This window comes from Takifugu rubripes, chromosome 10, assembly GCF_901000725.2.
Source record: "Takifugu rubripes chromosome 10, fTakRub1.2, whole genome shotgun sequence".
Classification (NCBI taxonomy): domain Eukaryota; kingdom Metazoa; phylum Chordata; class Actinopteri; order Tetraodontiformes; family Tetraodontidae; genus Takifugu; species Takifugu rubripes.
The window spans coordinates 5,277,407-5,304,696 of record NC_042294.1 but is presented as its reverse complement, the minus strand read 5'-3'; the positions used below and the strand labels follow the sequence as shown (position 1 = coordinate 5,304,696).

Here is a 27,290-nt window from a genome sequence, read left to right as displayed (position 1 = left end):
GTGCAGAAACACCAGGTTCCACAACAGCCTTTTTTGATTAAATTCTCTCTTCAGGTTTCACTGCTGCTCTATTTTGATTGGCACTGCAGTCGTGCACACTCACTGTAAACTGAATGACAAATAAACTACATTCTCTACATTTCATGCATTCCAGCCAGAGTCCCCTAAGAAGCAACCAAACAAGGATATTATTGTTAACCCCCGGGTGGTCAGAACATGCTCCTCCATCATTAAGGACGGTGGACCAAAATCACCCCCACCTGCCACACCTGACTCAAGTAAGTCAGGTGTACAAAAGCTCAATATTTATATCGTGTGTTAAAGGGGAAAAAAAGAGGATTTCTTGACTAGAATGTGTACCATCTTTTCTTTTAGACTACATCCAGTGCCCCTACTGTCAGAGGAGCTTCAACAAGCATGCAGCAGAAAGACATATCAAGTTCTGCCAGGAACAGGCTGCCTGTAAATCCAGGAAGGAGAAATTAGCAGATGAAAACAAGCCTCCTGCTCGCACCCAGGTAGCACCATGATGCACTCAAATTCTTTTTCAGTAAAACAAAGTGGAGCCAACTAACCGATGTAACCAGTGAGACAAGAATGTAAACTAAGCCTCTTATGATGCTTTAAAAGGATCAGGGTCCTACTGAGGCATCCTTTTTAATATCTTTGTGCAGCATTGCCTTTTAATTGTCTTTCTTTAGTACAAGCCTCCTGCACTAGTGAAGAAGGCCAACCCAGCTGCTGCACCCACCGTCCCTCTGGCCTCCTCTCGTTTACCCCAGCGGTCAGGCCTTGGACAGCCTACTGGTGAGGGAGCAGCTACCTCATATTTACGAACTTTGGTTCTCTTTCGTTTCATTCTCCTCGGGGTCGTCCTCTCACATGGACGCCTGTTTGTCCTTTAGACCACAGTGAGATGGAAACATTTTACACAGGCTGATTTTCTTATTCATTTCTTTGACTTCTGCTCCAGGAATCCCCTCTAGTAAGGTCTCTTATCCAGCATCCACAAGGACTAATTCTCCGGGCCTCACAAGTCCTGCATCAGGGTCAGCACCCACACAGAACATCTAAGACTTTCTTTTTCTCAACATTATCTGGATTCAGATCTTTCACATCAAGTTGCACTAAGGTGTTTGAGCTTGTCTGTATTTTTTGGTGCATCAGGCAGCTGAAAGACGCTTTGACTTGTGTGCTGGTGTGCTCAGCGCGAATAGAAATCTAACCCAGAAACACATTTTTGTTGTTTTGTCATCAGCATAGGAAATAACAGCAAAATGATGAACTCAGGCAATCGAGCTGTGAGAAGCACTCGATCTAGAATAAGTCTGGACAGGAAGAAAACGGACTCCAGCATGTCTAGGTAGGCCCAACACGCTTTCATCATAAAGGTAATAGATCAACTAACCAACCATCCAGCTCAGATATGTAATATGAAGACATTATATCCTGAAAGAATTTCTCTATAGTTGACATCCCAGCACTACAGAGAAACACGCTTTGTACAGTATTGGAAAACTGTTCATTCCAAAAACAAATAATACAGTGCTGAATGAGCACTATATCAAACTAAAACTGCAGATAACAGGTCTGGCATCTTGTTTATTAATATGTACAATATGCATTTGCTCAGTTTCACATGGAATGGCGGCATTATCCATCCCTCTGTGATCAGTGACTAGATTCATGATTGTCCTGTTTTTAATGCTTTAATAAAGTATCACACTTACATCTGGCTGCACAGTGATAGCAACTACACTGACACTCAGTGGGCGGAGATTGTTTTATTAACCCGTTTTTTACATTTTTAGGGAAGATGTGGCTGAGAATGAGCTCGGCAACGGGGGGATGAAGAGCAAGTTTTGTCACGGCTGTGGAAGCAAGTACCCTGTTGAAACTGCAAAGTTCTGTTGTGAGTGTGGCATCAAGAGGATGTTTATTTGATGGATGTCAGCAGAACAGGATACTTTATGAAGTAAGCATTGTTTATTTTAGATAGTCTTTAGGTGCAGATGTAATCCAAACCCCATTTCCCATATTCATCTCTCCTAAACTGAAATATTCCAACAGATCTTCTTGGCTGACTAGTTTGTCGAAGGGAAGTGTTCCTCTATATTCATTCAATAAACTGTCAGTTGTTGAGAGACTGTGAAAAAGATCACACAAATATTACTGTTTTGTAAAATAGAGACTTAGTATTGTATACATTTAAAATATATCTGCTCTATCATAGAAAAATCTCAGATTTTCTAAAAAAATACACATTTCACAAAACCATTTGCTTATATTTTAGCTTAAATTTTATATTCCCTGTCAAGAAAAGAGCTGCTGTACTTGAGATGCTTCTTTATACTACAATAAATGCATATACTGTATCCTGCATGGTTTTAATAACCACCAACAGAGGGAGCCAGAGAGCTGATATTCCAGGCGATGTCCTTGTAATAGCTGCAACTAAACCAAAAGTGAAAGTAAAAGAACATTTACGCAGCCCAGAGTCTTCAAGCCAGTCTTCTACATGGAGCTTTGCGTCCTCTAACTATGGGACCCATATAAAGGGGCCTGTGTGTGTGTGGGGGAGGGGGGGGGGGGGGGCTATGACTAGGCATCAGTAGTACATCTGTGGCACAGTTTGTGTGGCTTTCTTGGAAGTTCTCCAGGAGTCTGGACAAATACTGGACATTTGTAGGGAGAGTTCAGTCCTCCAGTAGAGAAGAAATATACTCTTGTTGGCCGGGAAAAAAAAGAGAGTGACAGCTTCCTGCCCAGCATAACCACTTTGACTACACAGTACAGGAAGAATGTCCAGTTTGCCCTCAGCTGTGTGACAGCCTTGAATTTAGTATTTCATAGCATTCAGTAATGGAGGACACAATTGCATTAGCTTTGCAGAGTCTTCTTGTCCAATTTTTTGTTTTTTGTTTATGCGATTTCCTCGGCCTCGCTGTCTTCATCGACACACTCGTTTTGGTTGTTGTGGTCTGAAATGAAGATGGATTTTCCGATGACATTTGGAACACCAAAGAGAAGACATCAAAATGAAGCAATGCCTGTTCCGCTGTCCCTCAAAGACTCAAATTCTGATTGTGCTCAAACCCTGATGCTCTGAATAGGTCACGGATTGTGCTGCTCTGTGACTCAGACCACAGCTATCAGCTTGAATCAACAAATTTATATGAATTACACTGTCACCATTATTTTTGTTCCCGTTTTATATTTGTTCCATCTGATAAAATGAGTAAATATCAAAAGAAGACCCAAATATGGGAACAGAATTAGTTTATTTGTTAGACACCGTCAGTTGCCATTTTTCCACTGAATAGTGACATTTCATGAGTGAAGCATCTGTATATTTATACTTACGGCTGGGGCATCACAGGGGCACCCTATTGAGCGTAAGACAGACTCGGTCAGTCTCTTCGTCTGGTCTAGATTTAAAGTTATCATTCTGCAGGCTAGCTTGTGCAGGGTGTTGAGCTCATCCTGCAGAAAAACGACCAGAAAGCTTCGCTCGTAAAGTGTTGAACAAGTTCAAACACACTGAAACCTCATATTTTCGAAAAAAATAAAATAAAGTCTGATTATGTATTTTTTAGTCTATTGAGAGACACATTCCCTGCAAATTCTCAGTCATCTGACTGGGATTTGATACTTTATCCTTGACATAATGTGCTGTAGGATGATCTCTTCAGGCTAAATCTCATTTGTGAAGCTGAAGGACTCCAAAGCGTTTTATGTTCCCTTCACTCTCTAAAGAATAACATTCCAATCATTAATTATGAAGAGGAAATTCTCCTGCCAAGAACAGAATAATGACCTACTGAGGTGTTGGGGGTGCAGTTTTCTGCCTTGAATCTCAGCTGCGGGCACGATATTTCCTGCAATGAGGCTGAGATATTTTCTCTCTTCAACAAACAGGAAAGAAACACAAGTTAGGAAGAAAGCTTTTTTTTGGGCGGCTAAGCAACTAATGGGACTCAGTGAACCTTGTTGGGGGGCAGCCAATAACGAGCACATCGATAAGCTTTATTGCAGAGCAGGATTACAATAAAGTGCATCAGCTGTTGCACTAGCTGACATTTGCCTTGTAGTTTTCACGAGACCTTCTGTAATTCAAAGCAAAAGTTCCGGATTTTGTCCAAAAATCGGAATATTTACACAAATAGTGAAACTCATCCTGCATAAAGTGTCTCGCCAAGCTTTCAGTTGGGAAATTTGAGTAGAGGGGTGATGAATGGATAAATATATATATATATATATGGACGGACAGACAGACAGACGGACAGACAGATCTCTTACTGTGTTGTCAAGGTCAGTTTTCACAATTGCGTTGTAAAGTTCGGCCGCGTCTCTGAGAAGCTGATTTCTGTCGCAGGTCAGAGACTGAGGTAGAAGCAGAAGAACGAGGAGACTGATGCAAAGAAGCGGCTGCAAAAATCAAAACGTCAACGTCAGTGTTTGAGGCAAGGAGGGGGGGGGTTAAGAGAAGAGGGACAAAAAGGGAGGGGGAGAAAGAGAGGGAGGGCATTCACCACATTTTATCTTCTGTAATATCTGTAATATATGCTACGTGTGTGGTGGTGTGTGTGTGTGTGTCCGACCGACCGACCGATATCCATATTTTAGCACAGGCGAGGGCCGTTCCCATTATGAAAGTGAAGTTCACTGGCCTGGAGGCCCCGCTGCTGGGTGGTTTGTCTTTTATTTTCCATTCTTGCTTTATTATTTTTAGTTCATTAGTTTCCACTCGTCATTAGTTTGGTTTCAGTCTGCCGCTGCCACATAATCTGACTGGATGTAAACGTCCTCCATAGGTTATCCTCAGTGAATAGTGGTGTCTAAATAATAACTGGGTCGTCGAATAAAAATAAACACGAGCGACATTCTCGCTTCGATGGATGATTACACAGTGCCAACAATTGTTATTTGTACAATACAAACAAGGTTGAACATTAAAAGAAATTAAGTAATGGATTCAACTACATTAATACCCTGTTAAGAGTCTTTTTTAAATACAAAAACTCGTCTTTTGTGTCTCTTTACATGAAACGAGTGAAGCGTTAAAACTTTCCAAGCCTCGGTTCCTGTAATCACTGGAAACACAATTCCCGTAAAACCCTAAACTTTCGGTTTCCTATTGACTGGAGCAACGGGAAGTCAACTACGCAGAATTCCCCAGAAAACAAGCAAAGTTTCCCTGCACAGGTTGAGCTCAGTCAGTCGCTGGGAAGGACGCCGGGACAGATGCGCTCGCCTACCGCTGCCGGTGAGTTCCGCAAATCCTGATTTTTACGCGCTCACACGCTGCTGGATTTGGCAAAATCTACTAAACTGACCTGTTTTCAGCTTTTAATCGGGAGATTTGTGGCCACAACAGCAATTTACTGGGTGCGTTACCGCTTCTGGCCAGCCAGTTCCCCTCCGCGCCCAATGGAACATTTCCCGTACTTACCATTGGTCATTCTTCATTCATGTTCTTCACGGGTTCGAGTTGCAGAGCTGACATATCTGGATTGCTGCACAACTCTTCCGATTTGGTAGCTTTGACTTGAAAAGCACGAGTCGCCCAGCACCGCTGTTACTGGATCTCACGTTGTGCGTAACGCGGCGCGGCCACAGCATGTGATTTTACTTCCGTCCTCCCTGACAGGGCTCCTCTCGGATAGACGTAACAGACACGGGTGGTCAGTCACACCTGTGCTTCGACGTGCACGTACACTGACATCTAGATTATTCTCCTAATGTAAACAGAAGAGAGCGGATCAGTCAGCAAAAACGGATACATCAAAAGACATAAAAGTGCACGGTCAGCGTTTAATTCCAGAATCCATTCATTCATTTATTCATGCACATTTTTAGACTTTGTCCCTGAATATCAGATCACTCTTTAGTCTTGGGGACGACGTGGAAGAGTTTGAGCCACTCTTGTGGAACACCAGCAAGTTTAAAACCGCTTGAGGACCTTCATCAAATCCAGTGTTGGTTTTAAATTACCTTTAACATTTCCAAAGGAAATTCACTTTCCCTAATGTGAAAAGCTTGTTTGCATTGTGTGAGCATTCTTCACTATATGTGTGCCACGGTTATGTTCACATGTGCCCCATCTGTGTCCACGGAACATGTAATAAAACATACATGACTTTGAACAGTGCTGTCTCTGTCCATTGCTGACCTGACAAAACTATTATAACTAATATATAAGGACGTGCTGTAATGACAATAAACAAAACATATTTATTTATAGTGTGTATTATAGTCCATATTGTTGCTAGTTAGAGATCTGTAGACAAGTGGATTCCACGGAAGTAAAGACGAGGGTGTGATGTTTTGTCAGGTTGGCATTCTGTAGACGATGTAGTCTTCAAATGGGTCCCAGCTAGTTTAAAGTCATGTAACAGTGCATGTGTGAACATACTTGTAGCGCACATAGAAGCCCGTATTAATGAACACAGCAGGAAGCACCATGTGAAGCTCACATTGCAGCTACACTGTAGAAAGTCTGTTACTACCTGCATATATGTATGTTTAGCAAAAATGAACACTCTTTTTCTTTTTGGATTCAGCTAATTCCATCGAGTAGATGCCATTTATTGTGATAATTGGTGGTGAAATGTTGTTTTATCATCTTTGAACTGGTGACGTTCAAAACAATGAAATAACACTGAAGCAGCTTTAAATAGACGTAAAAAGTACGTGATTATTAACTATCTTATTTCTCAATCCTAGTTAAGGCTTAGTTTCAAAATAGATTTATAACCCTTTAAATCAAAGTTGATGGTGTTTTAACAAAAGTCAGTTTAAAAGTCAGCTGGCTGAGGAGAGCAAAGAACCTAACCTAAGACTGCTCTTATCTAAACTGTCCTATCCAAGAGCTGAGAGGAAATAATAGAATATGGATAGTTATGTATCTTGGATGCGTGGAAACTATTCAAGGTCTTTGACCATTAAAGTGCCTTTTGGAACAAACAAAGGCAACAAGATGACAAGAGACACTCAGAGAACTCTGGTTACACCAACATTAACATTAGGCCATTTTACAGATCTGTGGCATAAATATCTAAAATCACACTTCTACTTTCTGCTGAATGAGACTAAATTTCCTGAGAGCCGAAGAAAAACAAAGAGAAACAGATTACAGTCGGTGGAGTCTACATAGTTTTTCTGGGGTTACAGGCGGTGGGTCAGGACAGCCAAGGTCTTTCATCCGTGAAAAGTTGCCAGTGAGCAACGTGGGAAAAGGCAGTTTGGGGTAGAATCAAATATCATCTAGAGTAGGAGAGTGAGCAGAGATGATGAGACATTTAAGCACTTAACAGTACATCACAAATACCCTGGTTTATTTAAATAAAGTGTTTTTTCACAAGAAATTCCAATTTCATTATTGGGAAGGTCTGAATATATAAATCATACTTTTGTAATTTGTATTAATTAAACTAAAGCTAAAAAATGCTCTTATACCTGTGTGCTGGATGTTTCATGTATGCTAATCATTCAAATGAATAGATCCAACATTTAAGATTTTTAAGGAATGTAGACAACTGAATAAAACTTAGTTAAAATAAGAAAGCAGTTTTTTTTGTAAAGAAAAGTCAAGAGATGCCTTTTTGATTAAAGATACTATCTCCAGTATCTTTAGTATTTCTTTTTCTGTCAAATAATAAAATACATTAAACTGAGAAAATATTAATATTCTAGCTACCAAATAAAATTAGCAATATAATTATTTTAGTAAATTAGCAATAGAATTATATCCTTTCTTTAATAAATTAATATCGGCCCTAAATCTCGTGGAGGAAGTGAAATCAAAGTGGTGCTGGGAAAAGGAGATAAATGTTGAAACGCTGCCCACTTGAATTAGTGAATCACCGTGGCGTTGTAGAGAAAACTTTATTCCAACCTTATTTTGAATTTAGCAGGAAATTATGACACAAAAATGCTGAAGTGAGACTCAAAAATGTGGAATCTATCGATTCAATCAAAGAAATACAATGTTACCTTGTGAGGGCTGCTGCAAGTTCTAGGTTCTATGATGAATTGATTTTGTTTAATCGGTCTGTGTGTGTGTGTGTGTGTGTGGGTGTGTGGGTGTGTGTGTGTGTGTGTGTGTGTGTGTGTGTGTGTTACCATGCTGAAGTTCACAGTAATTAAAGTCATCCATCAGGTTTTGACAGCATTGCCGGGAAGCACTGCATCGTGACACTAAAAAAGCTGTCCCTGTTACCATGACTACAACAATCAAACACACAGGTGATGTTTCACAGCAGGATTCTGTTTGTTGCCTGGTGTGTTGTGATTCACTTGCAAACTATGCATGGGTGGAATAGAAGCCATGCATGTGTGCTCGCTGCGTTTGGTCTGTGATATGTTTGGTTTTCAATTCTTCTGTGTTGATTGTATATTGGGAGAAAAGGAGAAGTAAGCGTGGAAGTAAGCTGCCAATATTTATTGGGTCTGGTTAGCTGGCTTATTTCCACACATCCTCTCACTTTATGAAAGAAAGTCCTTCACAAACCAAACAAGCAGGAAACGAAAGTAAATAAATTGCATTCAGGTATGAAAACTGCAGCTTAAGACTTTACCATGTGAGTTTGGGCCTGAAACAAAACCAACCCTTTTTAAAAGGGACAGAACGATGATGAAAATTAATTCTGTTGAGTCAGGTCTTTTACCCACAAGCCTTTTAGATAGTTTCCAGCCAGTTGAGTTGAAAAACTGTGATTCTGTAGCGGTGTGCTTTGGTAGTTTCTGATGAACGGGATCACCGGCTCTAACCTTTGCTCACTGCACGTTTGCCTTCCTTTACACCATTTTTTTTCTGGATTTCTCTGTGACATGTGATGAAGCCACCACCATAATCGGGAGGCTAAAAATCCAAGTGCCAAGAACAGGAACTAGCTTTATGACTCAGGAATGATGAAACCTCGTCTGTCACCCCTCCTTGTGCAACAACCGCCGTGCATGTGTTGGATGGGATGTGTGTTGCTGTCATAGCTACAGTCTTTATTAAGCACGGTTAAAGTTTCTGCTGTTGCAGGTCAGAATTAATTGTAGTTGTGAATATTTTTCTTAAATGGTACTTTTTTATGCACATAACACAGATTTTTGTTATGATTACCGGTAATTATTACCATGTTTTTTTTGTTTGTTCAATTCATATATTAATTAAATGTTTCATTTTCTCTTGTGAACACCAGAATTTCCAACACCTGAGTACCAGCTGGATCCGCTCCCTCATCCTGGAACAGTCTGCTTGGAGCAGACTTCGTCCTCTATGAGCGTCGCCTGGCAAAGCCAACAATCCAGACTCTTCTCTTGTCCTGTTAACGATGGAGGAACCAGCTCCAGAGCTCTGTCAGAGCAGGAGGGACCCTCTCTACCTACCCTCTAGAAAACACCGCTCTTCTGAAAGCTCCTGTTCTCCAACAGCACTTATTTCGCCTCTCTCATCTCCTTCTCTCCTCTTTATAACCCTCTCCACAGCTCTGCTCTGGTAGTTGGTAGTTGAACCAGGTTTCGGGCTGTTAGCTTGCCTTTTATTTACATGGCTCTCAAGTTTATATTGGCTTAATTGTGGCTCTCAGTTAACTGCTTTCCTCGGAAGAGAATCTGGTGCACATTTGGTGCTGGTGCGTCACTTTTTCCAACCAGGTGCATCCAAAGCTTTTCCAGAGGCCAAGAGCCAAGTGGAGCCAAGTCAGACCCACGTCATTAGGTGGTCACGTGACTATGTGTGGTGCGATCTGCTGGTTGTAGATTTAAAATGGCGGTTCATAGCTTTCACTGTTGGTGTTTTTGGTTTGTAGCCCCTTCAGCATGACCCACCTCACCACTGAGTCTTAGACCAGGTCCCCTTTTAGCCCAGCTCGATGCTGGTGTTTGCATGGAACCGGTTGGGAACCAGTCAGTCAGTCAGTCAGTCAGTCAGTCAGTCAGTCAGTCAGTCAGTCAGTCAGTCAGTCAGTCAGTCAGTCAGTCAGTCTGTCTGTCTGTCTGTAATTAGAATTCTTGGACCCCTTCTGTAATATCAGCCTCATTAAAAGATTGATTGATTGATGGAAGTAAAGCAAATAATTATGTTGTCTCAGTAACTTTTATTTCTTCCTTGTGTTTGTTCAAAGATGGGGGGTCCGGGTCTTATGGTGCCCTCTAGTGGTTGGATGGTTCCCAGTCACCCTCTTAAGATGAACAGATGTGATGGCTAAAGCAGAACGCTGGTATGAAACTTCTGTCAGGTTAAGATAATCACTACATAATTCATACAGTACAAATATGAGTATGATCTGTAAAATGTACATATATCAAATTCAATAAATCAAAGTCTGTTTTCCAAAGTGTTGTTTTTGTGTATGATGAAGGAAATGAGGGGAATGAAGAGATGACGGAGTACATATCTGGTGATCTAAATCCCTCAGGGAGTTGGTTGCCATGGTGCCAAAGAGAGCACACGATAAAGGTGTGGGTTTAGGGGTGGGGGTGGGGGCTTTGGTGCTGAAGGAAAAAAGATGTCCCCTAACCTCAGGAGCCAAAAATACAATTTTAGGTCTTCAGCTGGAGGCTGATGGAGGATGCTTAAAGGTCAGCAGCTGCTTGGCAATCAGGAAACAAACAAACAAAAAAACAAACTAACTAACTGACTGACTGACACTGGGAAACATTCTGTGTCAGATAGATAGATAGATAGATAGATAGATAGATAGATAGATAGATAGATAGATAGATAGATAGATAGATAGATAGATAGATAGATAGATAGATAGATAGATAGACAGATAGATAGATAGATAGACAGATAGATAGATAGATAGATAGATAGATAGATAGATAGATAGATAGATAGATAGATAGATAGATAGATAGATAGGTTAGATAGATAGATAGATAGATAGATAGATAGATAGATAGATAGATAGATAGATAGATAGATAGATAGATAGATAGATAGATAGATAGATAGATAGATAGATAGATAGATAGATAGATAGATAGATAGATAGATAGATAGATCATCACTCCCAGTAACCACCTCAGGGTGGCACTCCGTATCCTTGTTAGACAGCAGCGCGGCGCTTGCGCGCGCACGTGCGTTGAAGGGCGCGCGCGAGTCGCCGTCTGCGTCCTCCCCGGTGCCGTTACCTCCCCGTCGCTGCAGTGCTTCGCCGCTGTCCTCTTTCTCCCTTTTCTCTCGCTTTCGAACCCAGCGCCTCGCCTCGTCCTTCTCTTCTTTTTTCTTCTTCTTCCTCCTCCTCCTCCACCTCCTTCTCCTCCTCCCCCCCCCCCGCGGTTGCTTCAGTCCAGCGTACCGGCAAATGGTCGCTCCATCTCCGGCAACTGTGCACGCAGGACGCAGCGGCGAGGCGCACAGCTCCTTTCTCATCTGATCTTAGCGGATTGATTTGAACCGGAGGCGGACCAAGAAGGGAAACGAACGAAAGCCGGCGGCTGCCAGTGACCAGGAGCTCATTTCGGTAAGCTAAAGCCTTTTCTGTCATCAAGTGGAGTTTGGATTTTAGGAAGAAGGGAAGAAGAGGCTGGCAGGTTCGGCACTGTCTCTAGAGCTCGGGGGAAGACGCGGTCTTGCACATTTTTGGTGATGTGCAGGAATATCCAAGCGTGAGTCGTGGAGCACTGGATGGGGTTGCAAAAGTGCTGCTTTTGTTTTTGTTGGTGCGGCGTTTCCACACCAGCTGGACGCTGATAAATCATCCATTCGCCGTGCGTAAAAGCGACCTGAAGGTGTGCCAGAACCACCAAAACAACACTGCTTGCAACTAGGTGGTGACATTTGTACTTGCAGCCTGAAGTTGTACACGATACAAAAACGTGGAATGATAAATAAATGTTATATCCAGTATTGTGTCACAGGTATAAGCTAAGGACAGTGCTTCTAGATGTTTCCCAGGTATGTGCGGGTATATAAGGGTAAAGAGTCCATACCTTTCCCACAGCCTTACATGCACGTTGATCAATAGATGGACGCAGGAGGGTGAGTGAGCGAGCCAGCGTTGGTCATCTGTCAAGGGCAGACAATATCCATCAGATGATGTAGAGGAGAAGAGGAGGAGGGCTGCTGTGAGGCATGCTGTGGGACCATGTTCACCCTACTGAGCATCTGCACTTGTGCACGATGGCCCATTACACAGCAGCTACGTGTGCATCACATTATCCTGCTGTGTCTTCTGCTCTGTGCCGCTTTCAAACTCTTTCATACGCAGGTACGATAGCAACAAGGAGAATATGGTGGTGCACAAATGTACAGAGAGATTTATTTTTTTCCGGACTTTTTCAGGAATTCCAAGCAACCTTCTTGTTGCCCAGAAGCAACACATCTTCAGGAACTTCATTACATTTGTCATTGTTGCAGGATAAGAAGCATTAAAATATCACTGTATGTCTCCCTCACACACACACACACACACACACACGCACACACACACACACACGCTCCAAATGCACTCCAAATTTCCTAAAGATTAGCTTCCTTTATGTCCAGTAAATGTCTCCAGTGGGCATGAAAAGCCTTGTCCTTCATTGCGGACACAGATTAAGCTAATTCACGCAGCAGCGCAGCGCTAGTGCTTAATCACTCTGCTGTGCCGGCAGAACAGAACAGAACAGTCTTTGTACTGTAGTAGCTATGAGAGGGAGAGCGAGCAAAGAGAGGAAAAGCTAGCCACCGGTGCCTATTGATCCACCAGAGCGGCTTCTGGCAGACTTCCATGGGATGGAGTGCTGACAACAGTCCAAAGATGTGCCTGGATGAGCTGGACCAGCAGCTGCTACAGAGTAATGTTGATAAAGGGGGAGAGCGTTTAAAGAAGAGTTACGCTCCCCGTAAGAAAGCAGAGCAAGAGCAGGTCAAACACTGTAGCTGCTCCAGTTCTTGCTATTATTTTTGACCGTTTTTCTGCACTGCTCATATAGCAGATCCACTCTGCACCTGCCAAACTTTTGTTGTACAGAAACAAGGATGAACATTATATCTATAAATAAATATAGAGCTCGGACATGGGTGGATTGCTGTAAAGTCGTCAGATTGTGACTTTGGACCTGGTAATGCAACAGACACATTTAAGTGAGGCTGTCATCATTTTCATAATTAATGTGACAGCATCACACACCTGCTCTCCCACTACAGCTACAGCCTGTCAGTGAGCAAATCTAATAATGGTAAACTTGACCTCCGACCCTTCATATTGATTTTCTGCCGCTTGCCTGTTTCCAGAATCTCCTGCACATGCCGTGTTGGACTGGGGGGGACACGAAACACTTGTGTAGTATTGTTTTATTAACTGAAGCCACCTTTGAAAATATACCAATGGCTTTTCTCCAGAGGAAGAAGACACGGATGTGATGCAGCTGGTTCGGGAGCTTAACCTGAGGGCTAACCGCTAACCTGAGCTAAAGATATCCTCATCTTAAGTAGTCTCCTGCTCCTGTTCATTTAGGGTCTATCACAGTTGTCCTAATGGACACAACCTATTTTAATCAAAAATTAGTTTATTCGTGCTGTTTTAAGATATAAAGAAGTGTCAAGAACAGGCACGACTTAACCGTGGAAGATGTACCACCATCTCCAGGAGAAGCAGAGGGATAAACTTGATGATGATGTGCTTAAAGTGTGGCTCTGCAGGGTGTTGTTGGGGCTTTCTGTAAAATAAAATCTGACTGAGCCTCAGGCAGCTGGCTGACATTTGATCTATACTCGCTCCGCGCATTGATTTCATATTCATGGGGGCTGGGGAGGCGCTAATTGACAGCCACAGCGTGCTCAGCTGACTTGATGCTTGAGTTGCTGGCGGGACGCCTGTGAGTTTGTTTCATGACGTGAAAATGTTCATCTGCTTGTGCAGTCTCACACTATTCCATTACTGTGGGATATTTTAGGAACATGAGTTTTTCTTTCTTCCATCTCCTGCTTTTCACACTCGTTCACACTTTCAGCCTAAAAATTTGTTTGGGATGCAGAAAGTTTGATTTTTCATTCTCATGAAGTTCCAGAAGTGAACCAACCCAGAAGAGAAATGCAACGCTGGCAGGCGGGTGCGTGCGCTACCTGGATCTGAATCTGATGGAAAGAACCCATCGATCTGTAGCAATTTCACAAGTGGATGCTCTTAACAATTTAATGGTGATTGAGAAGGTCTTTTAAAAGCCAAACACTGAGTTTTCTCAAACGGAACATCACCACTCTTCTATCAATCTGTCGTGTGCCTTTCAAGAGTTAAAATCAGGACAGCAGATCTTGTTATTTCATCCTGAATTAAGTCCAACCGCTTGGAACGGAGTTTTTGCTGATTTGGAATCTCACTAAGGTCATTGATTATTTGGCCATAGATCTCCTGAACATAGGTTACAGCTAAACATGCACGTTTTTAGCCTTTTAGCAGCTTTGCCTTTCCCCCAGAACTGGGCCCCATATTGACGTGGTCTGTGAAGACCCCAGTAAAACACTCACATAACATTTCAGTTGTATTATTTCCCATTAATCAAAGGCAACACAAATGTTTTTTTACTCCACTTTTTTTCCTAAACTATTATTGATTTTAAAAGACAAGTTAAAAATCCCACTATGATAAAACCTCACGCTGACATGATTAAACATTATTTAAATGAATGAGTGTGACAGAATTTCCCAATCTAATGTTGTAATAGTACAGCGTTCTGGAGACCCCACCGTTGTTGTGGAGACCCAGATGAATGAGTGTAATTTAGGCTTTTCTTCATCATATGCTCGCCGCACGCAGTGTATTTATAAAGGGAGCTCAATCTTCAGCCAGAAGGTCAGATGTCAATGACTCTATTCCATCACCAGAGTCCTTGAAGCTGGATGGAGGATCCATGTATGTCAAAGGATGGCAGGTCATCACTGGACCTTTAGCTTATTTGTGAAGAAAGGAAGCAATGAAATTATGCTCCTGATGTTGGTCCTCTGCCTCTCTGTGCTAGTTATATATTATATACTATTATAACATCTATATATGCTAACAGGACTATTAAAAAACAAAAACAAACATCTCAGTATTTCGCTATTGTCTCACTGTTGACTTTTGCATGTTGAGAAATGAGCTTTCATCAAATTATGGTCAGAACAGCCCCAAAGTGGCTACTTGGGAGAAAGTTTAATGATATAAAGAATCAATAACATGAAAATAATGATTATAGTAATTATAGGGTCTATATTTACTCTTTTCAGTAGACACATTTCTCCTCCTTAGCACCTTTGCTGTTTAGATTACAGGGAGCAACCATCTATGCTCCCTGTAATCATCATGTAGCATCATTTCATCAGCTGAAAATGGGATGGATCCAGCATTTTGAGGCATTAATTCATCTTATGCTATCAAAGAAAAATAATACATGTCAACAAGAAGAATCCTTTGAATTGACTCCTCAGTTTGTACTGCAACGCTAGCTTGTGTTCGAGGGAAATAATGACAGGAACAATTTAGTGTTTGGTTCTTCCCCCTCTCCAATCAAATCAATCTTTATTTATATAGCATCTTATACAATCAAAATAGTTTCAAGGTGCTTTCCAGAATCCCAGGGCTTAACCCCAGACAAGCAACAGTGGCAAGGAAAAACTCCCCTTTAACAGGAAGAAACCTTGAGCAGGACCAGGCTCATGTAGGGGGGCCCTCCTGCTGGTGGCAATGAGCTCACTGCAGTGGGGACTCCCTCTGTCAGCACACGTTTCCACCAGGGAGAGCAAAAAAATTAAAGGTAATAGAAAGGAAACGAACGATGAGTTCAAAATGAAGAAAGACAGGAAGTCGAAATGAAGAGTCTGAAAGACAGCAGGAAAACATGATTAGTAGAAATAGTGTAAATAGAAAAAAGTAGAAACCAAAGAGGAAGTAAAAGGTGATGTAAGTAAATACCAAAACCACCTCCATCTATAGATTGATCGTTGTTGAAGCCTTATGGTGCATGTGCACGGCCCAACACTCAGCACATCAAATCTGCGGTTGCCTAGCTATGACATCACTTCTGCACCTGCCACATTAAACTTGCAAAGGAGAGTAATAATTGGCTCAGCTAGCAGGTCTCCTGGAGTTAATTGAGCTTCATCGAAAAATCCATAGCCAGAGCACATCTGAGCTCTATTTCCCTGGGTAAAAAGGCAAGCTTGATCATGCATAACTTAACTTTGAACATGCATCAATATTGTTCGCGTCCAAGTTTCACCCCATGGTATTTTTGGATAGAAACACTTCTGCGTTGTGAGTTTTGTGCTCCAAATGATGGTCCGGTGAGTAGAATTCACTTAAATGAAGGCAGTTAGGAATTGTGAAAAATGCTAAAGGACCTCTCAAGAGCCACTTCTACCTAGCATGTCTGCTGAGCCGCAGCTCACAGTGAAATCGTCAAAGTAGGCTCCTTGAAACTGCTGCACTTCAGTGGTTTTTGTCCTCTTTTCATGGGAAATGAAACACAACCTTACATTATCTGCAACATGTGGAGCGTGGACGCACAGGCGTGAATGTTTCTTAGGGTAAAATAAGGTAGAGAAGGAGAGGAGGGATGTTGGTTCATGGCTTCATATTGTCACTCTGAACAGCAACATGTTATTATCCCTGGCTGATCAAGTGGGAAATAGCGTGTTTTGTACCCTACGAACACCTGTGAAATATGAGCAATGTGTGTCTGTGTGTGTGTGTTTAATGTACTTATTCCAGAGGATGAGGACGCACATTTTGCATTTCACTGCTGCGAAAGCACCTAAAATAAGCCCAGATTGATGACAGTGTGATGAAACATAAGAGGATTTGTTATCAGCATCATATTTCATGTTTTTCTATGGCAGCAAAAAATAGTCTTGTGTTTAAATGTTAAATGAGCCATCTGTAATAGTCAATGCTAATATCACGTTGGAATTATTGTTTTACGTAGAAAGACAGCTCTATACAGTAAGTTGGTGCAGAACGTTCGTTGGCCCCAAACTTCATCCACACGTCACCTCCTCAAACAGCTCCCGCTTCCAATTTACTTCTGCCTCGCTTTTTAAAATTCTGCTTCCTAACCGAGCTCCTCCGTATCTCAGAGAGCCTCTCGAAATATAAACAATCTTCGGTACACTCTGGTCATCCCCCACTCCCCTTCTCGCCGCTCAATCTGGTGCTGTGGGACCCCCCCCCCCCCATCCCCGTTATCAGATAAGCTCATTTCATATGTACATTTCCCCTTTATTGTTATATGTTCCCGTGTAATGTGCGGTGACCTTGAGAGTTCCTCTAGACATCCGTTCCTTGTATGCCTAACCTTCAATTAAAGCAGCAATTTGTTCTGATTTATGATCTTCTCAGTGTTGTTAGTCGTGGACCACATACTGTGTCTCTGACACCATGTCCTTTAAGCCATGTTTATAGGGCATCGAGCCCATATTTTAAAAGTAATAAAATTCAATCAAACGAGTTCACTTGGAAGTGAATGTGGGATCAGGTTTGTGAAGTCTCATGAAAGCGCCATTAAAAACATTTTTTAGAATAAAACTATATGTTGGAAGTTTACTACTGGTTATATTTGGATTACACACACACACACACACACACACACACACACACACACACGGGAGGGGAATCTCTCTTAAAAGCTTGAGGCCATCCATGCAGTGTAAATGTCATACCTGATGCCTGTGGTCGGATCAGCAGCCAGCCCATCAGCACCACACACTGATCCTTATCACCTGTTTATTACTTTGGGCACTTCCAGCTGTCACTCAAAAGCTTCCTCACATCTGGAGAAAAACTCAAAATAGAAAAAAAAAGAGGTTTGATGGAAAGGATGGGAAAGGCTGAGACAAAAAGCAGAGAGAGAACGCCACAATGGCCCCTTTATTGACTGAGCCACCAGTTTTATTGCCCCATGTGCCAGATTTTGTGTCCATCTCAGTCGCCAGCAAACAAATGAGGAGGAAACGCAGATCAGCAGATGGGTAATATGAGACAATGTGGACACGGTTCGCTGCTGGAGGCGGTGAAGTCGCAGGACAAAGATGGACTCAAGAGGCTGGGGAAGGATCCAGCCCAGTGCCTTAAGCCCAGTCTGAAAGAAGTACGGTAGCTGAAATAATGTGTTGACCATGAAGCTTTTTATTAGGTTGTTTATTGATGTGTGTTGACACTGGAGCGCTACAACCACAGCGGAGCCTCTGCTGTCCATATTATTCGATTTCATTTCACAGTCCCCGAGCCAAGAAAGGCAGCTACACACGGTGCCTGTTCGGAGTGAAGCTCGTGTCAGCGTCGCTGTGTATCCTCTAACCTGATATTCAGCATTTTCAGCTTCTTTCCCTTCAGTTCATCCTTTATACATCAAGATTTATTCCAGTTGCCGTTTAGTGACGGATAAATAATGATGTTTTTTTTTCATTTTGAAGATGATTGTGTTGAATTGTATAGAGGATGTTGATGCTGGACGCACTTGGCAAAAAACGGGTTGTCATGGAACAAATATGAACATTGTTTACCATATTTTCACAGCATTTAAGGTCTGTGTTTGAACTGTAATTACTTTACTATGTTATTAGAGATATTCTTCACTTTATTATTAAAGTACACTGTGAACTTCTTTCATTTCAAATTTAGCTTGTGGTGGCTAATGATTTATTTTATTATTTTAAATAATACGAATATTTATCATATTTAAAAAATAGATTTTATATAAGCGGATAAGCGGTAGAGGATGGATGGATGGATTTTATATATGAAATTTATATAGGAAATGTATTCGTATTGAACCATTCGACACAATGGTCTTGGTTCTGTAAGCACTCTGAAACGAACAATACGCAATTTTAAGATCTTTTTATGATTATTGATTCATCAGATGCATTTATTTTTATATGGTGCTGTTTTTCTTTTATATGGGTCAGGTACATTTAATGTAAAAATATATTTTGTTTAAAAAGGTAATTTTGAAATGGTTTCAATAAACTGATAGCAAAAAAATGCTTGGAAGTTTCTCTTATTGTATTGGAAAAATAGCGATGAACCATGAATCTCTATATAATAACATTTTATAAGCACTAAAGTGCTAAAATGTACTTAAATATATATTATTAGAGATGGACAGCTTGGTATAATGATGTTTTGTTGTTTATGGTTTAAGAGATTTGGTCCCCCCTTACAGGGGATTATTTGGCTACTTGTCCAGATGTAGACATAAAACCATTTCAACTGTGGCTCAACCTTCGCCCTTTCATTTTACTCACCTGTCTTCTGTGAGTTGCATTTACTATGTATAATTCATCAGGAAACTCTGTTGCTATCCGCATATAAATTAACATAAATATTGTGCGGCTCATGAAATTCTAACGGAACGTGTGCACAGTGGCACTGCAGTAGTACATCAGCCCTGCTTGTGTTCTTGCTTGTGAGGAGCGGGGTGAAAAATACTTTTTTTCCCCGAATGTCTTCAGTCATCTCAAAGAGATTCTTGCCCAGAAGCTATTCATGAAAATGTTTGCACAGTCAGGCCACAACTCACTGTTGTGCATATCAATTACAGCCTAAATATACTGGAATTGTTGAAGATATTTGGACTTAGTGGCTTAACAGAAAAGAAAGGGGCAGCCGAGGAGTATTTGTGTATTAATTTAAATGTCACAGATCTAGTCGAAGTCTGATGCTAAAATGCTAATGAATTAGCCATCTTGTTGTTTTTTTTATCAGGTCGCAGGCAGATAGATTGAGCATCACCTCTGACACTATTGGGCTGGATGCAGCATCATTGTGACTATTGTTAACTCTAATGGTAAAGTGAGACTCCTCACCCTTGTTTAACTCACTTAGCCTCAAACATGGTGTACAAAGAGATGGATAAAAGAGACAGAACACACTTAACGCTTCTGTCACATAACCTCCCTCCCCTCTTAGTGGAAGCCAGACTACAGGAGACGTGTTGTAAGGTCTAGAGACAATGGTACACATTACGACTGTAGCTGTAATAGTAAGAGGGATCTCAAAGGTGTTAGCTTTCTGATCTTTGAGGCAGCTGATCTGCAGCCACACTGTTTTGTCTGCACAATAAAAGCCTGCAAAATGGTTATACAGGGAAATATACCACATCCACTTCTGGATCGTTTCACTGATAGCTCAGGTGAAGCAGGGGAACCCTGGCCTTCTTTGGTTGCTACATGAGTGCCGTTAAATTCAGTGACAAGTCTGTTAGTCCTCAAAGACCTCATAGTCCTCATAGACCAAATATCTCTCTTGATACTTGTCTACATATGGGACGGTAAGAAATGTAATTTCGATTCCTTTGTATGTCATGGACATGTGAAGAAATTGTCAAATAAGCCTGACTTGACTTGACTTGAATATCCAGAAGAAGAAATGCATGTGATTGAATGAAACGTGTCCTCAGTCTTGCCTGAAAGCTTTTTTTAAAAGTCGAATAATGGGGGATCATGTGGTCTAATCAAATCAAAGCCATAGTCAGGTGTTCTTGCTATGATCTCCCGGAGGCTCCAAAGCCTCCAGCGCGCCAAGCCTTAAACTGTTATGACGGCAATGCAGAGCAAGAGGCAAAAGGTTTTTTGAGATCTAGTCAAGCGTTTCAGAGCATTACATCATTTTACACATTAGCAGTGTTGCAAGTCTTTTAGAAGTTTGCTTCCGTGTGGCATCGTATGGATTTTCATGGCTTGGTGAAGATTTCTGTTGTGACCACACAGGTACCCCCCCCCCCCCCCCTTGCCCCTCCCCCGCCTGGCTCTGCAGTTATACTGCACAGATGGGTATTCTCCCTCTCCCTTTATGTGACTTGTGCTAAGAGAACACAAGGTCACAGAGAATTTCCCCAAGGGCCGCCTGCCGGCCCCTCGGGCCTCTCCGGCCGCTCCGGCCCCCGCCGACCCCTCCGAAAGGACGCATCCATTGTCTCCGTCACTAACACCGCAGCATAAATTGCAGGGATGAGTGATGCAGAGCGCCAGCAGAGGCAGGGGATTAAACTCTGTGAGGTGCACATCAAAGTACAGAGAAAAAAGTGAGGATTCTGTTTGATCAATAAAAGGACAATATGACCATAAATACTCTGTAGGAGCAGAACAAGAGGGGTCAAAAAGTTGTAGTTTCACATCTGTAGATCAGTGGTCCAAATCAATTTTTATGTATTTTATGCTTTTAATCCAGTCCTGGTGTATTTGACTCATCTAACATGATGCATCATATCTGACCATCACCCATCACGCCTTTATATTGGTTCATTAATGCCACAACTTGCTATGACAGGAACACTGAGCTCTCAGTGGCTTGTGGGGAAGGAACTCTTATATCATTAATGCCAGATCATTTTGTCCTTGTGGAGGGAGGAAAAATACATTAGAAATGAGATGTGTAGGAATTTTACATATTAATGAGCATCGAAGATGTTGTAATAAGTGTATGTGATTATGTCCAGAGAAAATTAATAATCTGTATAATATCTGACTTGTTTAGTTGGTTAGAATGACAATCATTGTCATTTGAGCTGGCAATAGAACAAGATTTTTTTGGGCTCCGGCTACGATTGTCAGCGGTGGGAATGCTCCATCCGGATTGACGCGGGGATTTGCTAACCGTCTCTTTTTCCCCAGTGATGATGTCACGACTGCCATCGCATCAGCGTAATCTGTCATCTCATCAAAAAGGTCCACCGCTGTTTAAGTGGCAAAGATCATTGAGAGTCTGAAGAATCAAACCGTTGGTGCTAGCTTTCAGGCTGCCTTGCATGTTGCTTTCTAATGTTCAGTATTGTGTTTTTCACTGTGTTTCTTACATCAAGAACATGATAAAGGCTGAAGAGATGACCCCAAAGGAAACTTTCCTTTACAACTCAATTACATATTAGAATGTTCATCTGTGTCTAAAAAATGCTGTGAGCGCACTAAAGGGAGGCACTTCTCTAAAATATCATTTTTTCCTCTCTGAATTTGTCTCCAGCAAATGTGGCCACAGATGCAGATTTGTGCTGATTTGATAAATCAGCAGACAAATGCATTTTGGCAATTTGGACCTTTCCCTCAATGGCTGTCAAATCTTTCCATTTTTCATCATCAGAGTCACTGAATGTGATAACTGTTAGTGGTTAAACTATCCTGACATCGGCCTCAGATAAGAACTAGACTACGTGCTGAATGCGGTGTTTTCTATAATGAGCTAAAAACCACAGAAACTGTTCACGTAGTACTAAGCAGGTTTGAACATGGAGCTCATCTAAGAAGTCCTTTATCAATGTTGTCAATGTAGGAGTGCAACCGAGTGTAAGAAAACAGTACACTTGTCTGTGATGCACTGGCGCCACTCGACCGTCACAGCTGCTCTTTGTTCCAATTTGTTTCAGACTAACCAAACGGAAAACAACAGGATTTCTATGTACAGTATGGTTTATGTGGAAAAATGTGGTGCCCAGTACAAACTTGAGGGGCTGCTGATGCCGGTTATGCTGCTGATCCGCTCCCAGTCTCCTACCTATTGGTAGTGAATGAGAGTAGACATCCTGAATGGATCCTCGCTGGTTCGGCCAAGTGCCCAATGAGCTAATGAAGGTACCTGTGAAGGGCTGATAGGTGTAGCCCGCTGTGCACCGGGAGCTGGAAAAGGAACCCCTGCTGACCGCTTGAATATGAAATGAGCCTTTTCGTTTTCTGCCTTTACTGAGGAGTGTTAGTCAGGTTTCCACGGAGCTAGTTGCAGAAAGTGGCTGATTTTGTGGAAATATTTTGATTTAAATTCCTGTCAATGAAGGCTCAGAACTGCCAGAAAGGCAACTGCTTCCCTTTTCAGTTCCTTTTTATCTGAGCTTAAGGGAACACAACATGTAGGAAATGTTGAAATTAGAGGTTGATTATAGAAACATGTTCAAATTATTCCTCGTGTATGAATTATGCTCATAAATCTTCCGAAGTAGGCTCAGTCTGTGGGGGGGCTGGGCTGAGATGCCGCGGGTTTTCAGTTCAAGTCCCAGTGGTGACAAAACTCGCAGGGGTTCTACCTCAGCCATTCAATACAACTATATAAAGAAAAAATTCTATTTTGGCAACAATATTCCAGGATTTTCCACATTTTCATTCATTTACTCTTGTTCTCGTGACAGAACCTGAATTGACTTAGGTCCATCAACTTACTGCAGAGCAGGATCTCCCACTGAAACATGCTACGTGAAACCATTACAAAGTCGATATGAGAGATAGAATGAGGAAGAACCGTCGACAGGATGACCGAGAAGCTGTTATATTACAAACTACTAAAACACACAAAAATCAATCATCTGTCTTCGAAAAAGTAAAGAAAAGCTTCACCCACCTGTGGAGCCTGAATCTTTCAACCAGCCATTAAAAATGTAACTTGGTGAAATAGCTGGATTGAGAGAGGGAGGAAGAGGTTAAGGACCTGCTACAGGTGACCCAAAATGAGAAAAAGAAACAAAAGTGAAAGACCTAACAAAAAAGAAGCAGAATAACAAAAAGATAAAAATCAGCAACGTTCCACCTTTACCTGCATGTGTTGTCTTTATTTTCCTACGCTTAGAATTTTAAAAACCTTTAAATCAAAAGAAATGCACGTCTCACTGCATTTATTCCTCCCTGTCTTATTTTCTGAGGACATCCATTTTGGACAGTAACACATTGCTTTAGTCTTATTTTAACACCTTTTTGCAGTGTACGGCACCACCTGAGTCCACTAAACCAGGACGTTAACGGCCCACTGAGGCCTTACACAACAATAATAAATATTGACAGACTTGTGATGGTTGTCTGCATTTACACAGTCAGACAGACAGATGAAGAGACAGACAGGAAGGCAGGCATACAGACAACAGGCATACAGATAGACAAGCATGCATGCATGCGTGCAGACAGAAAGGCAGGCAGGAAGACAGGCAGGCAGCCAGCCAGCCAGACAGGCAGGCAGGCAGGCAGGCAGGCAGGCAGGCAGGCAGGCAGGCAGGCAGGCAGGCAGGCAGGCAGGCAGGCAGACGGACTCAGCAGCTGCCCTGAGGAATTGTGGCTAGTGAATGGGGACGGAAGCCCTTTTGTTTCCTCTGTGATTCAGCTATTACACAGAGATTAACACAGTGGAACTCTTCGGTGACACCCTGGGGCTTTGGAGACAGGACGGAATTCCTTTATCTTTTTATTCTGTCTCCCGCTTTCTGCTCAATCTATTTCCCACTTTCAGCGCCGTTGACAGGCAGACTCATGATGTCACGCACATATTTGGGCTTTGCTTAGCAAACACACAAACACGTCGACGCAAGGCTCATGCATTTGTCTGGAGGAATGTGTTCAGCTGCTGATAAGGCAGGGAACACAACCACATTCTTCCAAAAATGCTAGCACAGCAGCTTCCTGTCTGACTCCCTCCGTATCCACACCTGCTTCGCATGTGTCAAACATGTACGATCCTTTTATTTGGTTACTAATTAGAAAAGTGTGGTGAAAAGATGTCAGGACAAATGAAAAAAACATCAAGGTGACTCTTTTAAGACCTGCTGCAGCAGAAGGGACAGAGAGCAGAGTTGGGGCCCCTCCAGGTGGCGTCCCCCTTCCTCTGGTGGATGGACAGCAACTCAGCTGGAAGACATTCTGCTCTGAGGAGCCAGATGAGGATGAAAATAGGATCCCAGAATTAAGTGTGGGTGTCGTCTGTTGACATGCTGCTATCAGTGACAGAATGTCCTTGTGTCACGTCCTTCTCCCCGTCTACGCTGAAGTACGTTTGTTTTTAGACTGACCACCAAAAACCATGATATCTTAAAGTAGTTGAATTGCTCCTGTCTCTGCCATTTTATGTGTATTGCACATTGAAGAGAAGTAAATGGGTGTTCTTTAGTGCTTCTCAAAGCGCATCTGAAGAACTTAAAAAGCAAAAACCCTTGACAGTAAAGTGTATTCACAGAAATACCCAGGTTCTGCATATTGAGCAATAGAAAGATTTCAGCACTGTAAAGGAGCCCTTACACGTCGTACGTTACACTACGAGATTGGTAGAAATCAGAAGGCAGAAGGTGTAAAATACACAGCAATATGAGGTGTGTGTCATATTTCTCATGACAGGAAGCTGGAAACTCTTAGCTATTCAATGACTAGAGAAAAGGTTTATAGAAATCAAAGAAAAGAACCAAAACATGAATGTACGTATAGGTGGATGAAGAGAAATAGGTGAGGGAAAAAATACCTCTTTTGGGATGGATTGTCCCTATAGTTATTTTACAGTTTACATGAGTCTGAACATTATGCAAGCATTAGATAAAGTCATAGATGCTGAGTGTATTGAGTCTTATCTTCACACACAGGTGGTTGAATCCGCCTTGCATGAGTGTGAGCGTGCAAATGCCATCACCCTCATGTAAATTATAAATGTCAGTGCTTTGAGGGATCGGCTGATATCACCATGTTCTCAACAGCTCTGGGCCTCTTTCATGCAAGTCTCGGCGGTGCGTGCATGTGCAGTCTTCCGGTCATGGAAGAGTGCAGAATCTCCTGGGTGGCTTCAGAGCTCTGCACTGGAGCCAGATTATTGCTGTTAAAACTTTACACCCGTGTATTATTTTATTGATTCTTTTGTTAGTCTGCCAAAACAACGTAATGATTTATGTTTCCTTTTAGCTTTGATTTGCCCAATAAAAGACTCTTTTCACTGTCAAACTGGAATATGACTTTCAAAATAAAATCACACGTTACAGATGAAGCTTTGATGAAGATTATGCATGTGTTTGACTGCTTAGTGGCAATTTCACATGTCATAACTGTATTTTCTGCATCAAAAACATTGGCTGATGTTAAAAAAATATTTCTACCATTTTTACTGTTCATTTTTACTGTGCAGTGATCCTTCACTAAATTCATTTAATGGCTGCATCGTAAATGCCAGGTATTGAGTTGAAATTGTTTTAAACATTAACAGTTGCAATAAAATCCCCTTTTAGACTTGTTTGTGAATGAAGAGTGTAAATTTTAAGAAACAATTGAAAAGAAACACTATTGTTACACAGTTACAGCTGATGATTATAGGTGTCATGTTTTGCCTGGGGGCCAGTCGGAGGTCACCTTTGGGTCCGTAAATATAACTGATGGGGTTCCTTTGGCATTTATGAGCAACTCACAGAACAGAGTGGCCACAACAGTTATGAGGAGCTGTAGCTGCTGTGTTCCTGGTGCTCCGATCTACTAGATTCTGGACAGGAGCGGTTCATTTTCTTTGTGAGACTCACAGATGCAGATAGTAAAATAAGATTGTGTTGTAAACTACATTTATCAAACCTGCTGCTGTACAAGCAGGTACAAACATACAACTTTTCTTCATTCGTATGCTCAGTTTTCATTTATTCATTTAAAAGTACAGAGAAACAACAGATACTGATTCTGAAAATATTTCCTGTTTTCGTCCATCTGCTGTGTGACTTTGTCTTCCTTCCTTTTGGTTTTGTCCTGTCCCCCGTCTCTGTCTCCCCTCCCTCTCCTGTAAGACGACCTTCTGCTACCAACTTTGTGACATCAAATGCTGGCTTATCTTTCTTATCTTTGGGTAATATATGAAATATGAACGTTATGCATATATTTCCAGCAGGAACCTGTTGACTCTTTTAGTCCTCTCATCTTCTTTCCACTCTTTCTCTTTATCCATCTATGCAGCTTCTTCCTAGCACACATCCGTGTTTGATCACGCCCTCTCTAAGTAGATGTCCTATTTAGTTGAGGCGGATGACTGCACGTTGTCAAAGCAGACATAGAACTGAAACAACTGAAACAATCTCAAGAGCAACAGAAGCTTCTTGTAAAAGCCTGGCACTATTGTGGACTAAAATCTGTGAAAGAAAATAAAGCTTTGTCTACATCTACTGAGGGCATACAGCTTTATGTTTTATTTAAATATGTATATTGCAGCAGTACATCAGGACGTGCTGTGGTATATGCTAAGTATATCGCGGATGAGGGGTGTTGGGCTGCGAGGATGACGGAGAAAAACTGAGGGACTACTTTGTTGCCAACACGCTGCTCTAGCATTTACACTGTATTGCCATTAATCACACACAGGAGGAGTTGAGTGGGGGGTTGTTGAGTTTGCCATGAAAATGTTCACTCCACGTAGCGTTCCTGACAGGACCAAAAAAGTCTCTCAGGGCATTGCTTTTGTATTTGTACAGACTATCAGTTAGGCTACTATAAGAAGGCTTGTTGTCATTCCTCAGGTATGGAGTGACTTGTTAACAGGTGCAACTGTGGTAATGGACCAATTACACCACAGCTAAGACCCAATTAGATGGCTCGAATCCACCAAAATAATTGTTAATCCTTTCTTTTTCGA

The 27,290-nt window shown here is 41.8% G+C and overlaps 2 protein-coding genes and 1 long non-coding RNA gene across 8 annotated transcripts in view; 2 read left to right on the top strand and 1 right to left on the bottom strand.

Annotated features, from left to right (window-relative positions):
* Nucleotides 1-1,985: 1,985 nt before the first annotated feature.
* il-7 (interleukin-7) lies at nt 1,986-5,738 on the bottom strand. 2 transcript variants are annotated; one of them, NM_001136148.1, is given in 5 exon segments: nt 1,986-2,981; nt 3,364-3,483; nt 3,822-3,905; nt 4,300-4,428; nt 5,453-5,566. In NM_001136148.1, coding segments are annotated over 5 exon segments (501 nt in total). In that variant the 5' UTR covers nt 5,456-5,566; the 3' UTR covers nt 1,986-2,816.
* Nucleotides 4,560-10,696, top strand: LOC105416988 (uncharacterized). 2 transcript variants are annotated; one of them, XR_964848.2, is made up of 3 exons: nt 4,560-5,266; nt 9,195-10,214; nt 10,356-10,696. It is a non-coding gene; the product is annotated as an uncharacterized lncRNA (long non-coding RNA). The 2 variants fall into 2 exon arrangements; XR_003889712.1 differs by lacking the exon at nt 10,356-10,696 and having other exon boundaries at nt 9,195-10,331.
* Nucleotides 10,697-10,933: 237 nt separating this feature from the next.
* The window catches only part of ctnnd2a (catenin (cadherin-associated protein), delta 2a), a 143,008-nt gene continuing 126,651 nt past the window's right edge, over nt 10,934-27,290 (top strand). For 2 of the 4 annotated variants that reach the window (XM_029842435.1, XM_029842433.1), the window contains exon 1: nt 10,936-11,465. The gene's annotated coding sequence lies outside the window, so the exon portion shown is untranslated. Of the gene's footprint in view, nt 11,466-27,290 lie in introns of all 4 variants that reach the window. The other 2 variants (XM_029842434.1, XM_011607840.2) reach the window with 2 other exon arrangements.